We start from the raw sequence: 14,853 nt of genomic DNA, 5'->3' as shown, positions 1-14,853 counted from the left end.
CTACCAGGATTGAACCAGGGATTTTCCACGTGGTAGGTAAAAAAGGAAACGACGAGCAAACACCTTCGATGTATGATGATAATCCCTTTGCTTAGCAGTGCTGCTTTTAATGACATGATAGCCACGTTCCCCAGAGGATGAATCCTATGGACTACAAGGATCTCCTGACTTTTCTTCAGCACCTCATGGTGGTTTATGTTAGGTTATTAATAAAATGTCTTAACAGCAGAGGCAGTGAGAGCCCTGAGATGTCTCAGATATTCTTGTTCCCCAGAGGATGAATTATGTAGACACTGATCATACCTTTTGTTTTTAATGAAATGAAGACTTGTTAATTTTTCTCCCAGATAAATTCTATCCTTTCTTTAAGCTTCCAACTTGATGATTTCTGTCTGTAGTATCTAAATCAGATGGTCAGCACCTGTCACCTGCTTTGAATAATGTGGTTGGCTGGGGTTCCGGCTTCCTTCCACAGTCCAAGGACGTGTGTGTTAGGCTGTCAGCTGTCCGGGGTTTACCTCGCCCGAGACAATAAATGGATGGGTGTTTTGCATCCATCTTTCCCAATACTTTGTGGCATCTGTCTGCATCAGTTCACCCTGTTTATACATCACTGAGAGAGCAGTAAATCCCTGTTGCTGCCTCTTGACCCTGATCTCTGACCTCCCTGGAAGAGGCTGCTGCTGTAATGAATGAATAATGTAAAACACTTTTATTGCACCTCTGCACTAGTCATTACTGGTTGCCTGTCACTCTAAATCAGCATCCACTGAAAAGGTCAGAGGTCATAGGTCAGGCTTGAAGCACATCTGTCTCAGTTCTCAGTTGCCTGACCATGAAACCCAGAAGACGGGTTGGTCCTGGGTAGTTTGATGAAATGGCTTGTTTTGATGGGAAATTCCCATTTCCCCGCATTCCTCTCAGTGGGTCAAAAATATGTTTTACACTAAAAAAAGAAGTTCAGATTCGATGTGAGAGGCTCAGTGGATTTTTTTTAGTTTCATTATCTGGTTTTCAGGCTATGTTCTACAATATTTGGGACTTATGTGTAACCTGGGATGTCTAACAGCATTAGGTATAAAGGCTTTTTTTCCCGTCATATCAGACCTGAACCTAAATGTTACTTTTATTATTCATTGTTATTGTTTGGCCAGTTTATTTATGAATTCTTTGCCAATAAAACATCAGACTATAGTCAGAGTCAGCACATCACTTTTCTTTTGCTCTGCTTGCATCTAGTTTTGAGGTAAGCGAAGAAAAACACCAGAAACAACATTTTGATAAAAGCATTCATTTACACTGAAAACCTGCCTAAACTGAATGCGTAAAATCTGTTCCTCCTCTAATCCAGGAGCTGAGCTTAATTAGAATCAAATATATGATCCATTTCAGCACATCGGACATGATTTGCTAACTCTGTGCGGATAAAATGGTTTAAATTTAGGCTCAGCTGGGAAATACAACCAATACATTAGCCCACATAATGTCCTGTCAGCTCCTCCCCACGAAGTGTTAGGAGTCTCTCTCGGTCCCGTGAACTCGGTCGTCCACCTATCGGAGGCTCTGAGTGGCTCGGATCTCCCCAGCCGCCGCGCGCACTGGCTGCTTCGCGCGTCATTCGTGCTTTTTGGCCGGCGTGTGGGAGGAGCTGGGTGGAAGCGGTGAAGGGAGGGGTTCGCGGGCGAGAGGCGGCGCGACTGTCAGTTGTGTTCCGCGTCCTCGTCAAAAGTGGGCTGTTGTTGGTCTGAGTGCAGCCAGCACAGCCGGAGCGGCTGTTTCAGTGAAAGCGACGCGCTGCGAGGAGGCTTAGGTTTGCTCCTCTCCGCACTTTGACGTCCTCGCGCTGTGGGAGGAAGGCAGGGGAGCTGCGCAGCCACGCAGGCTCTACTCTGAAGTGTCCTCCAACATTTTCTCTTCAGCAGCAGAAAAAAAAGAAAGGAAGAAAGAAAAGGCGCTCCCCGAAGCTTTACGCGCGCTCCCATGTAGTCCCGCTGTTCGAGCAGCAGAGGAGGCGGACGGGAGACGGAGAGGACTTGTTGCGCGTCTCCGGGGGACGCATCAGTTCAGCTTTCATCCAAGTGTGTCTGCGCGCGCATGTGATGCTCTGATTGGAGCGGACATGGACTGTGGAGATCAGCTCCGACTAACAGCCTGAAGTCAGCGCGGATTTGTGCTCAGCGACTGAGAGAGTCTGCTCACAATCAAGGAAACCGGGGTGCTTAGTTTCCTCCAGGCGGACAGAGCTGCTGCTGCTGTCGGTGCTGAAGACAGGACTCGTTTCATCTTTAAATGGCATCCAGGCACAGCAGAGGCAAACTTTATTCGGGTCAGATCCGACGAGTTGATTAATTTTCCCTCTCAAATTACTTTTAAATCAACTCCTCCGTATCCTCGTCGACATGTCTGAGCGTGATGGATGTGGAGATGGGCTGTGCAGCGACGAAGCGCCCGACTATATTCCACAGAGAGCGCCCCGCGGTCGGCGCAGCGGTGTCATCCTCCCCGGCGGCGGCGGCCAGGACACTGATACCATCCTGCTGGAGTCGGTGAAGGCGGCACCTCGCCGGAGCAGCATCATTAAGGTAGTGTAACGCCAACCCAGCCTGCCACACTGTTTATTTATTCATTTATTACTTGTTGTTCTGGCTCAGTTTTCCCGTTAAGTCATGAGAACATGAGCCCGAACGCCAAACACTGGATCCGTTGGATCCACTTTGATTCATTCACGGTTGGGAAATGGCTCAACAAGTGACACGCCTCCTCAGGAGGAAGCCAGTGAAGCTGCAGGGACGAAAATTTTGGGAATAAAATGTCACAGCTTGCTTTTAAATGTTTTGACTTTCCAGTCCCTGTGACGCCAGGGTTCACGGACCACTGCACCTTCCCAGTGCCATCCAAGAATTTTCATGGCGCGGATGCATGCCAGCACCCACGCATGTCATAGCACACTTCCAGCTTATAATGCCTGTAGTGTATTTTATCTTTTAGGTAACATGTACCTAAAAGATAAGTCCACAGTTTGCGTCTTTATCATTTGAACAAACAAATGAGCTGAGCAAAATGTGCACAGTTCTGAGCCAGCTGCAGGGAGAGGATCGTGCACAGCAAGGGTGAAAGAATGCGAGTTGTTTATGGATGAAATGCTCTGATAAGATCTTCTTCACTGTGCTTCCCTGCACTATGCGTACTTCCATCCTGGCTCACACTGTAAATAAATGTTACCTGGTTCACCCTCGTCTCTAAACTCAAACTCACCTCGGCTTACGCTGGAACGACCCCTCACCTGCTGGCCCCCTGACCTCTGACATGCTGCTCCAGCCTCACCTGTGCTCGGGTTACAGGTCACTAAACTTTCACAAGGAGCAGAGTGAGGAGGATCGTGTTTGAGGGATGTCTAACATATCTGCTCAGCAGGATCCTCTCCACCTCGGCTCACATGTCACTTGACTTGTAGCAGCAGTGTATGTTAATAAAACTCCAGGTACCGAGCTACTTAAGTACAATTTTAACCCTCCAGTTGTCCTGGGGTCATTTTTTACCCCAGAGGACAAAAGGAGTGTGGCAATCAGGAGGACATTACAAAGTTTAAGCTTCTTCTCTTGCCTGTATGAAAAATTCACAATGCAAGAAATGAATAAATGAGATCAAACGTCACTAAAACTTCGTAGTTTGTGTATCACTGGTGTATCCCACCTGGGTGGGCAGGTGACTCATATACTTTGAGGCTATTGCTGTTGTGAGGCCTGGGTTCAAATCTGCCTTGGGGTCATTTACCTCTGTCTGTTCCTGTCTTACTCTCCAGTGTTGTGTCTCAAGAAAGCCCCCCCCCAAAATAAATCCTATAATTTCACTGTTTCTTGCAGCATGTGCTTGCAGCAGGTCAGTTACCCTTTTTCAGTGCTAGGGCTTCTCTAACTGTGGACTAAATGTGGAGATATATATGCACATTACATTGATGCCCCTAACTCAACATCTTTATGCGCGTCTCAGACAGTGTAATATATTAGTTATTATTAGTTTTTTCTGTAACTGTGAGTGCTTTCAGTTTGTGAAGACAAAATTTTGCTCCCAGTTTCTATATTGTGATGTTTGTGCTGTAGTCCTTCCTTCACATTAGAGGCAAACACTGAGGTTTATGACCTTCTGAGTCCGCTTCCCATCTGATGCTATCAGGTCATTCCCATATTTCATGTCAGCAGTCAAGTCACATGGGATGGTGACGATTCTGGCCCTCATCAGGGGTGTACACAGGCAGAGAGAGTCCGCCCCATCTGGGTGACCCAGCTGAACACAGAGTCCTTTGACAGCTGCCGGCAGAGGAAGTAGATAAAAAGATGGACGGATGAGAAGCGTGATGTCGGTGACAGCCACTGTAATTAATGGAAATGTGTCAGGATGTCAATTACTGCTAACAATCAAAAACAAATTGGATTATGATCCACCGAAAACCCCAACTTTCCCTGATTCATAAAGTGACTGTGATGCACTGCTCATTGTTGACCTGTGTTTAGGAGGAAAAGACCTTTCACATCCTCTGATAATAAGAAAGTTTGTTAATATCAAAGCTATAGTCTTACCTTTTGGTGTAGTGAAACCATATAGAAATATGTGGCTATAACTATATGGACAATGACAGTTATTGTGAATTAATTGAATGTGGGGGTTGTTGTGTTACTTCTTAGGAAATCATCCCCACCAGCAACCAGATTCATTAAGAACTAAAGCGTCTTAAGAAATTTGAAATGACTGCTCTGATGTTTTTTAAGTTACAAGTTCGTCAAAGTTTAAAAGAAGATGAACAAAACAACCACAGAGACACTAAAGCTGACCTCAAAGCTCAAAACCACCACAGAGAGACTCAAACATACAAAGAGATGTAAAAACTGATAAAGTCTGATTTATGCATCATTTTCTAGTAGGATTGCACTTTTAATCTATAAATACAAAGCAGGAGTGACATAGTGTTCAAAGTGAAGGAGTCACGCATTTTTCCTCCGTCTACACACACAAACTGGGATCTCTTGAGATGAAACCAACAGAGCTTTTTACCTGAAATATGTTACCCTTTACCTTGAGTGAAAGTGAAGTGAAAGGACGCGGCTGCTTCCTTCACATCTCACATTACTATGACAACAAATGCTCACGTGCCTGCAACACCCACACAAGTTACATGTCTGTGGGTACACACACACCCCTGTTATTGCAGAACACCACATCAAAACACACACACACACACACACACACACACACACACACACACACACACACACACACACACACACATCCTTGTCCAAACTTTTGCACTGATGCAGCAGTTGCACCTTTTAGCTTTTAGCTCAGGACCTTTAATGTAGCTAACAGCAGAGATCATTATATCAGTTTGTTCTCCTCTAAGAAGCTTTAAAGGGCGTTGAATTCATCAAATGGCTCTTATATGAAATTATATGTATATATGTACATGGAAACATTAGTATCGTAACACTTTCATTAAATCTGTCACCTTTCTCCGTACCTTACATATTTAATATGTTTGAAAAATTTGCTGTGTCCACTAGAATATAAAGTAATGCCCATGGGTTCCAAACAATATTCGGCTGCACAGGAGGAGTTTGTGGCGTCACTCTAGATATGTGTGAGAACACTGAGTACAGACAGGGAGTGAGGGGAGATGGTGACAGGTATGACCTGCAAAACAAGTCACTGGACAAATGTTTGTTTTGGACCTGGGTATTCTTGAGTTTTTTGGTCAAATTTTTATCCAGTCAAAAAAATCGTGTTGTTCTAGTCTGTGTCGCAGTTCCTGGTAATCTGTCAGTACTGAACCTGTTCTCAAAGAACAGCAACCTTATTAGCAGACCTCGAGAACTCATGCACATTTGCAACAACATTTTTATTAAGCAACTACAACAAGTGTTGGGATCTCTGGTGATCAAATGTTTTGGAGTCATGGCTGACAGGATTACACAAGTGTATGTCTGTTACCTCTGAACCGCTGTTGTTCATCTTTTCCCCTCATAATCTATCTGGGAGAGTTTCACGCCCATCCAAACCCTGAAAACCTTCCAGCAGCCAGTCACCTCTTGACCCCTGTTGCCAGAAATAGCTTGTCCTCCTTTTCCAGTTTAATAAGCAAATAATTGTATGTGTAGGGCCTCAGAGAAAAGCCCTCTGTTGCTTTTTAAGGGTGGAGGGGCACAGAGAAGAGTGGAGTAAGAGCAATGTGAGTTGGTTTAAAATGCACAAACTTGCTTGTTAGTTCATTCGCTTTAATTTTTTTCTCGCTAATACAAATTAAGTAACAAAATTGGTTGAAGACCAGAGTATCTTTCAAAAAAAAAAAAAATCAGCAGAAAGACGCCTGAATACACAGCAAAACTTTAAAGTCTTAAACTGTTCCCACCTCATCATTCAGGCTCATTCATGAGTTATAATTCAGGTTGTAGTTGCTGAGGCAGCTGCCAGACGCTGCTTCATCATGTATAAAGAGTGAGCAAAGGGGACGTTAATCTCAATCAAGTTAAACACATTAGGCTCAGGCTGTAATATCAATTTTCCCTAGCAAACCATCAGCAATTAGCTTACGACATTACTGTGTAACAGACCAGAAGGCAAAACATGCACTCTGTGGTAGACATGCCAGTCAGGCTGGGGAGTGGGGTGTAGGATTAGCAGTGAATGAAAACAAACACACGCAGACTCACACACACGCAGACACACAGGTTTTCAGGATCGAGCTCAGGGGAAGGCTTGGTTGGATGTCTCCCTGACAGGCCTGCGTGTTGGCTGACTGCTCACTGCTGGAGTGCTGAAGGACACCATCTCTCTCCATCTCTGTTGCTGTAGTGTTTTGAGCGTAGAGCCTTGATGCCTCACAAGTTGACTAAAATTAAAATTGCAGCAGCGTTTCCAGGAGCCATCGAGTTTCCTAAACATCACAGATGTTTAAGAAGTGAGACAGGAATTAATGCATTATCTAATTCTTTTCCACAAGCAACTTGATGGAGATATATTCATCTGGCTCTGTCTGAAACAAATAATGTAACCACTATGCTATTCGAGCTCTGGAGGCCAGGATCACTGCATTGGAGACTCTGCTTCGTACCCTTGAAGAACCTGTAGCTACCCAGGCCTCTGTAGCCGGTGCATCCAAAGGTAGCGTAGGCTCTGGAAGGGCCCTGAGCAGCCGGGGAAACAGGATGGCTGGGTGATGGTGAGGAGGAAGCATAGTCTTAAACAGAAGCCCCAGGTACACCCCCAACCTGTTCATGTGTCTAACTGCTTTTCCCCACTCTGCGACACACCCGTCGGGAATCAAACTCTGGTAATTGGCGATTCTGTTCTCAGACATGTGAAGCTGGAGACTCCAGCAACCATAGTCAATTCTCTTCCAGGGGCCAGAGCAGGCGACACTGAGGGAAATTTAAAACTGCTGGCTAAGGGTAAACGTACATTCAGTAAAATTATAATTCACGTCGGCAGTAATGACACCCAGTTATGTCAATGTTTGTAAAGACCCTTTGGCTGGCTTTCTGATTTTCTACATCTGAAGATATTCATCAAGAAGTGTTTATCATAGATTCCGACCGTGTAAGTAATACTTTATACTTTGTGACAAATATTTGGGGAACATCATGAAATGTAACATCCCCAGTGAGTGTCCTGTCCTGTGGATGGCCTGAGTTCAGCCATGGTGAATTGACTGAGATGTGAAGTAGCCAACATTGTTACTCGCCAGCATTGCAGGGATTAGACAGTCCTGCAGAGAGGAAAACTAACGTTTCTATCTGGCCCAAACTTGGATAAGAGAACACCCGGGATATTAGTTGAACCATATACAACAACAATTGCTACATAATAGCTGTCTGGAAAGGTCTGATGCTAAATGATTAGCAGTGAAACGAGCCTAAAATGGCTTGTGTCAGGTTAAAACGAGGGACTGCATAAAGCATCAGTAGGATTCTTTTAAGCTGAATTATGCAAAGCTACTTGAGTAGCTGGAGTATCATAATAAAAACATAGAGCTGGAAATAATAATAGGTCTCCTTTTAAAAGCCTTTTAAAATCATAATGAGGTGAAAACATAAAGGTTTAGAAGTGCACAGGAATGTGGCTCTCATCCATTATCCCAGTCTGCCTCTTTCCCTCCTGCAATCCTCTCTCCTTGTTCTGCATCTTAACCTTGCCAGTCCCGGCAACTTTCTTCCATTTGCCACCACTTTGATTTTTGTTGTTTTCCAAGGCATCATTGTTCTGACTTCACTCTAATTTTCGGCCACCCCCTGCTGTGCCGAGATGTGAACAATGATTTGCTTGCACTGTACTCCTGGAAACCCGTCAAGAGTAATAACAAAGCATCCCCTGTGGTTATGTGGATTTTGTGTGTGATCAGTTGCTAACCACTAAGGGCCCTCTGTCTTCCAGTATCATTCAGCCACTGGTGCCACATCTCTCCGAGTACAGACCTCATCACAGCTGCTGGTCAGGAGTTTGTGTGAGTGAGAGCGAAAGAGACAAAGCACATGTGGCTCTGTACACACACTTGTTATTGTTATCATTTCTCCACACTTGTGCGTCTTTTGGCCTTGGAGGGTTCAAAAATAGAGAGACGGCAAAAGTTATGTCTCTTCACCTCAGAGTATAACGTGAAATTTTGTAGTAATAAAAAAACAGCTAATACAGGAAGAATGTATTATGGTGCCTGCCTTTACAGCGCAGTGTCGTGTGAAAATAACAGATCCATTTCTTTAATATTTAAAAAAAATCTGATCCATGTAATTGTAGGAAGTAGTAAAAAGCTGAATGCAAAGAGAATTAGCATAGGTACAAAAAGTAACTGTTAGAGCCTGACTGATTGATCAGTAGGCCAATACTATACATTTGCCGATATATTGGTATTTGAATGATCAATAGTGGTGGCTGTAGCTCAGGAGGCAGAGGAGGTCATCCACTCATCAAAAGGTTAATGGTTCAGTCTTTGGCTGCTCCAGTTTCCAGACAAGATACTAAAGCCCAAGTTGCTCTCCAATATGTTGATCAGGGTATGAATGCATGTGAAAGAAAGCTTGTATGTGCTTGTATGAATGATTGAATTAGGCAAGTTCTATAACACACATGGAGTGCTCAAGTAGAGAAGAGAAGTACTATTAAGGAACTAGTCCATTTACCAATAAACGAAAATTAAAATGGTAAAGAAGAGATGGGAGAACGAGCAAGGGGAAGACATTCAAGGGTCCAAAGCCTGCATTAGCCTTATATGGCTACCTGCTCAACACAGCTGGGGTTTCACTTGATGCAAAAACAGTTAGAAAAGAGCTCAGGAGCCACCTGCAATAGCCAGAAGAAGAAGGCTAATTTAGTCTTATGAAGGTGTGCCTATAAAAATGAACCATATAAGAGGGAACGGGATCTCAGAGAGTGTCGGGAAAAGGAAAGTGAGAGCACTTTGGTCTCAGCACATTATTGGAGAAAACTATAAAGCAATCTCTGAAATCTATCTGAAAGCCCATCTATCTACTATGAGGCAAGAAATAGAGTATCTTCTGAACACAGTGAAACAAATAGATCAGGTAAAAGCTAGGTACCATAACATCACAACATCTGCTCATCTGCCTTCCTGATCTGATACACGTGGATACTTCACACATGAAAGGCAAATATAATAGAGTTAACATTATTGGGAATGTCCACTTCCTGTGTCAACTTTACCTCTGGACAGTTTCAGCGTTCTGGAAATCTATTCTCCAAACAGATGAGCCAACAGTGGAGCTGTTTTGTTACCACTAAAATAACCATATTTGGTGAAAAGGCAACACTGCATCCAACTAAAAGAAACTTTTTTCTAACACTAACATTATTGACCGATATTAACTATTAGAACATTGAGGACTTTGCATAATGAAAGGAACCAACGAATCAGGCTTATCGAGACATTCTTCAGTAGAATGTCATGTTGTTGGATATGTTTGAAGCCTGACTGAAAATGGGTCATTCATCAAGAAAATGGCCCAAAGCATTCCAGCAAAATAATCAAGGCGGAAAAACACTAATTGACAGTCTGCATTAGCCATGTCAGAGTATGTGATCAGAAGGCTGTGGCAAGGAGCAGTGTGCAAAAACCCCTGAACCGGGGAAAAGACATGCTTTTCTTTTCTTTATATAGAAGTTCTTTGGTTGAATAATTGTTGGTAATGTGGATGCAAGAAGCTTTTGACAACTGTTAGTTTACATATATAATCTAAAGGCATCTCAATCAAATAAAATGTTACTAGTGTCACAGGTAATAGAGAATGCATTTAGCTATTTTGCTAAACTAGGCTAGTAGGCATTGAGCAGCACAAGGATTTTTTATTATTAAATGGAGCGCCTACATTGATTTCTGTCAATTGCAAACATGCATCAGAATGAGCTTTTTGTACAAGAAAGGAAAAAAGGTATTTTTGGCTATGCTATTGCGACGCTACTTGTAACAATGTGGTGTGTAGTTCTCTTTTTATTTCACAAGGTTATACAAAGTAAAGGTCCCACGTGTGTCACGGTAAAGTATTAAGGTCACATGGCTTTGTAGGTTAGTGTATGTACATTTAATGGATCGTGTTTAACTTGAATAATCTGACTATAATCAGAAGTTTAACTTTTTAAAGGAAGCAATCACTTGACTGATACTTGAGGATGTATTTTATAAGGAGCTATAATCACGTTTGTTGTAAGTACGGGAAATACAGCTCACAAGCGAGGAGTGCACATCACTGATGTGCACATGATGCACATCAGAAGGCTTCCAGAAGCTGGCCAATCTGAGGAAAGTAGAATTTTACAAAAGGTCTTAAAGAGACAGGAGCTAAAACATCAGAGAAAGAGGCGTAGAAGTGAGCAGCTGAATAAAGGGTCCGTATCAGTTAAAGGTAGTAAATGATGACCTTGGAAAAAAGACGCATTTGCTTAAAGCACGTGAGAGTGTGCTTGTATTTGTTGTCAGAGTTAATGCGACCAATATGGGATTTTAACGGTGAACTTCACTGCAAAGTCGACAAGGTCTTTGGTGCTGGAACTGCAGACGCTAGAGCGAGGAGAGGATTTTGGATTTGAATAAGTGAAAACACAGAGTAGTTTAAAGTTGAGTGGGTGCCATGCAGGGTGACTGTGGGCAAGGATAGTGGAGAGTTGTTTATATCTACAAATCACTTCCTGTTTAAAGCTCTCTGATGCATCCATCCGCATAAACACATGCACAGCTGTCTTTCTGTCACTGTCAGTCTTTGGGTTTTTCCCTGTGAAAAAGAGAGGGACAAAGAGGAAAAAGAAATGTCAGGAAGCAAAGAGAGCAGAGGGATGTTGAGATACACACACGGAAAACTGCTCAGTGTGTTTTGACGCGTTGTAGAAAGCGAAGCGCCAAGAAATAAATGTGAGGGAGGGTACTGAAAAAGGAGCGAAGGAAAATTAGTGTCATCCAGGCAGATGTAGTTTGCAGTGTGTGTGTCTGAGTGTCAGCGCAGTAGTGTGTGGCGTTAACCTCAGGGTGGATGTATCTGAAAACTCTAGAGACTGCATGTCAGCTTGTTTTGCTGTGTTGGGCTTCAGCCTGGAGAGCAGTGCACAGACACACCAACAGACATTCAGATCCTAAATGTTACAACAAAGGCCATTTTCTCACTGTGCTTGCTAGTTTGAATCCCTCGCTCAAAAACACTGCTTCTTTGGGATGACATGGAATTTGATCCCAATACCACTGAATTTCCACCACATTAATAATGCACTACAAACATACTGCACTAAAGCATATGCACATGGTATGACTTATATTTCGAGCTGCTGCTGTTAGCATTGGGAGATAACATACTAAATTAATCCAAAGCATAAAGTGTATGTAAGAGACAGGTGTAGGTTCTAGGTGAATGTGATGTTATGATGGCTATATCCATTAGAGCCTAAACAATTTATCAGCGAGCCAATATTAATGACCGGTTATTAGCTATTTGCTGATCTATCGGTACTGGCTGCATTTATCAGCCTATCAATGTTCCCTTTTTATATAAGGCCTTAACAAGATGCACAAAAGATTTGCTTAAGGCCCATAAACACAAATTCCTCTTTTTATGTTGTAAAAATTAAAACTTTCCAAAACCTCAAAAAGACTTTTATAAATTTCAAGTTTTGTCTGACCAATGCTGTGAAATTAAGCAAATTAATTAAGCAAATTACCAAATTACCAAATTAAGCAAATTACCAAATTACCGATTACCAAACATAAAGACAGCAAATGTAGCTGTTGATTTCAGTTTCCTGTCATTATGCTAAGTTAAGCTTATCTTAATTGAGTTGCACACACATCAAAGTTGTATAAGAAAATATTTATCTATCATCTTTGTGGTGACACTAGGTACTGTCTATGAATCTAACCCAATCACAGTAGACTGAGAATGACGACGAATGTTTCTTTAATAATGTCAGAACAAGACAACGTAAAACATTTGTGTCTGTTGTTTTCTTTTTGCTGGCAGTGCAGGAATGTCGTTTGTGATGTTATCGTGATGCAGTCATGAACTTTATTTGTATGAACTGTGATTCCACTGACCTAGACCATCTAATCGTCATGGACTTGGTTTGGGGGTAAAAATGTGCACATTTCAGTGTAACTGTCTCTGGATTGTAGCTCTGGTCTTTTGTCTGGCCTGTTGCTCTGTAGCATGTTTTCTGCAGCAGTGCTGCATCATTACAGTGTGCTCGGTCCAGCTGACATGTTGCTTGACAAAGACAGTGGGTGTGTCCTGACTTACCAGAAACTTGTGTCTGGTCGTGTGTGTGTGTCATTTACAAATGTTTGTTGCTGTCTGAAGAATAAACAGCTGTCACGTGATTGTGAGCTTTTCTCTGTAAGCATGTATGAGTGAGTGTCTGTTTGCAGGACATGTTTCATTTTTTTCAGAGAGGAGGAATGTGCGCGGCTGCCAGGGTTGGCCTCTGTGACTTCACTTGGACTAGCACAGATCCCTGGCAGCACATACACCTGCTGCCATGGTAACCACATATGACAAACTCCCTCCACATTCTAACCTACCCCTTCCGCTCTCTGTGGTGTTGACCTGTAGTACTCAGTTTGTGGTTTCTGTTTACACAGGTTCATTGTGGGTTATCAATTAGTTTTTCTGACACAAGGCAAATCCCCATAAGCTAAATAATTGATTTTAAAGTGAAGATCTGGTTGAAGTGTTTGGGTTACTGTTCCCACTAGAGTCCTTTTAAAGGATGGAAACACAACTGTGCTGAAGAAATGTGTTGGCAGTCCTGTGTTGCTCATCGAGACCAAGCAGGTCTTAGAATGAACACGTTTCTTTGTCACTGCAGCACATCAAATCAAACAGTCTAGGAATGTTCTTGATAAGTCTACCCATGCCCAGTGCTGTGGTGGGTCCATTTGTAGATGTTAGATAGATCCTTTCCCATTTCCAGTCTTTATGTTAAGCTAACAAAAACATATTTGGTGCTTTTTTGCTGATGCTTGTAGATTAGCTTGGCATTACGACAGTAATCAGACAGCTAACTTTGCTGTTTTGCGATAAGCTCTGTGGTTGGCTGTAGATTAGCTTAGCATGACAAAAGAATCCCGAATAAACAGCTACCATTGCTGCTATATGACAAGCTGATCTGCTACTGCCTGTAACGTCATGTACATGCTAGTCTGTTAGCCCTGAAAATGTGTCATATTCTCTGCTGCTTATCTGGGTCCAGGTCACAGGGGCAGCAATCTAAGCAGACCTCCCTCTCGGTGGCCAATTCCTCCAGCTCATTTGGGGGAATACTGATGTGCTTCCTGCCAGCTGACAGATATAATCTCTCCAGCGTGTCCTGGGTCTGCTCTAGAACAGCGGTCTCCAACCTTTTTTGCGCCACGGACCAGTTTATGCTCGACAATATTTTCACGGACCGGCCTTTAAGGTGCCGCGGATAAATACAACAAAATAAAACTAGTACCGGTACCGAAAAAAAGAAGATTTATTCATAACACACGTGAAAAGACCCAGGAAAACCGAGTTAACGATAAAAACAATAATAAAATAACGCTGAAAACCGATAAAAACCCTGAAAACCATACATTTCACACCTGAGCCTCAACTCTCGCGGCCCGGTACCAAACGACTCACGGACCGGTACCAGTCCGAGGCCCGGGGGTTGGGGGCCGCTGCTCTAGAATATATGCCTGGAACATCTCATCTAGGAGGCGCCCATGTAAAGCTTTCCCGTAAAGCTAAAAATATTACATTTTAAGTACCTACAGATGTTTATGAACAAGAAATTCTTTCATGTAAAATATTTTAGTGCCTTGATTTGACTTTTGCTGCCAGAATCACATACATTTTGTCATGCAACAAACATCTATGTGCCTGCGCCTGTGCATCTGTGGAAATTTACATTACAACACACTAACTACACATGCACCTCCGGCGGTAGTGATATAATACCAATGAGTACTCGGCCATGGTGTCCCCAGCTGTCCATGTCCATGTCAGGATCAGAGTATAATCAAGGCAGAAGTCAGCAATCAAACTGAGGCAGGTTAATGTCATCGACTGTTTTAACTATTTTGTATTTAAACTGTCAAGTGGCAGCTATTATTCTCCTGTGTCAACCTCAAGTTTCTGAATCTTATGGTACCATGGTTATGTCCATTTGAAGAGTGTACTGCGAGTGTACTAAGATGGGTTTTCAAACATTGTTCCTGTGGAGTCCGAATGGCATGCTGCTTGATGTGGATGATGGTCAAATGCTTACTGGTTGATAAGTGAACTTGAAAAGGGAAGGAAGCTACAGCAGAGTTTACCTGCAGACTAGTTGAACCACATATTATTGATACTG

General features: G+C 42.9%; 1 protein-coding gene across 1 annotated transcript in view; it reads left to right on the top strand.

The window, feature by feature from the left end:
* Positions 1–1,674: 1,674 nt before the first annotated feature.
* Positions 1,675–14,853, top strand: part of plcl1 (phospholipase C like 1) — a 121,407-nt gene continuing 108,228 nt past the window's right edge. The window contains exon 1 of the mRNA XM_005933378.3: positions 1,675–2,582. Coding sequence (XP_005933440.1) covers positions 2,400–2,582 — 183 coding nt within the window. The 5' untranslated portion in view covers positions 1,675–2,399. The remainder of the gene's footprint in view (positions 2,583–14,853) is intronic.

Source organism: Haplochromis burtoni, unplaced genomic scaffold, assembly GCF_018398535.1.
Source record: "Haplochromis burtoni strain Fernald_Lab_line unplaced genomic scaffold, NCSU_Asbu1 Contig_165, whole genome shotgun sequence".
NCBI lineage: Eukaryota > Metazoa > Chordata > Actinopteri > Cichliformes > Cichlidae > Haplochromis > Haplochromis burtoni.
The sequence above is the reverse complement of the archived record's forward strand: the minus strand, read 5'-3'. Positions and strand labels throughout refer to the sequence as shown.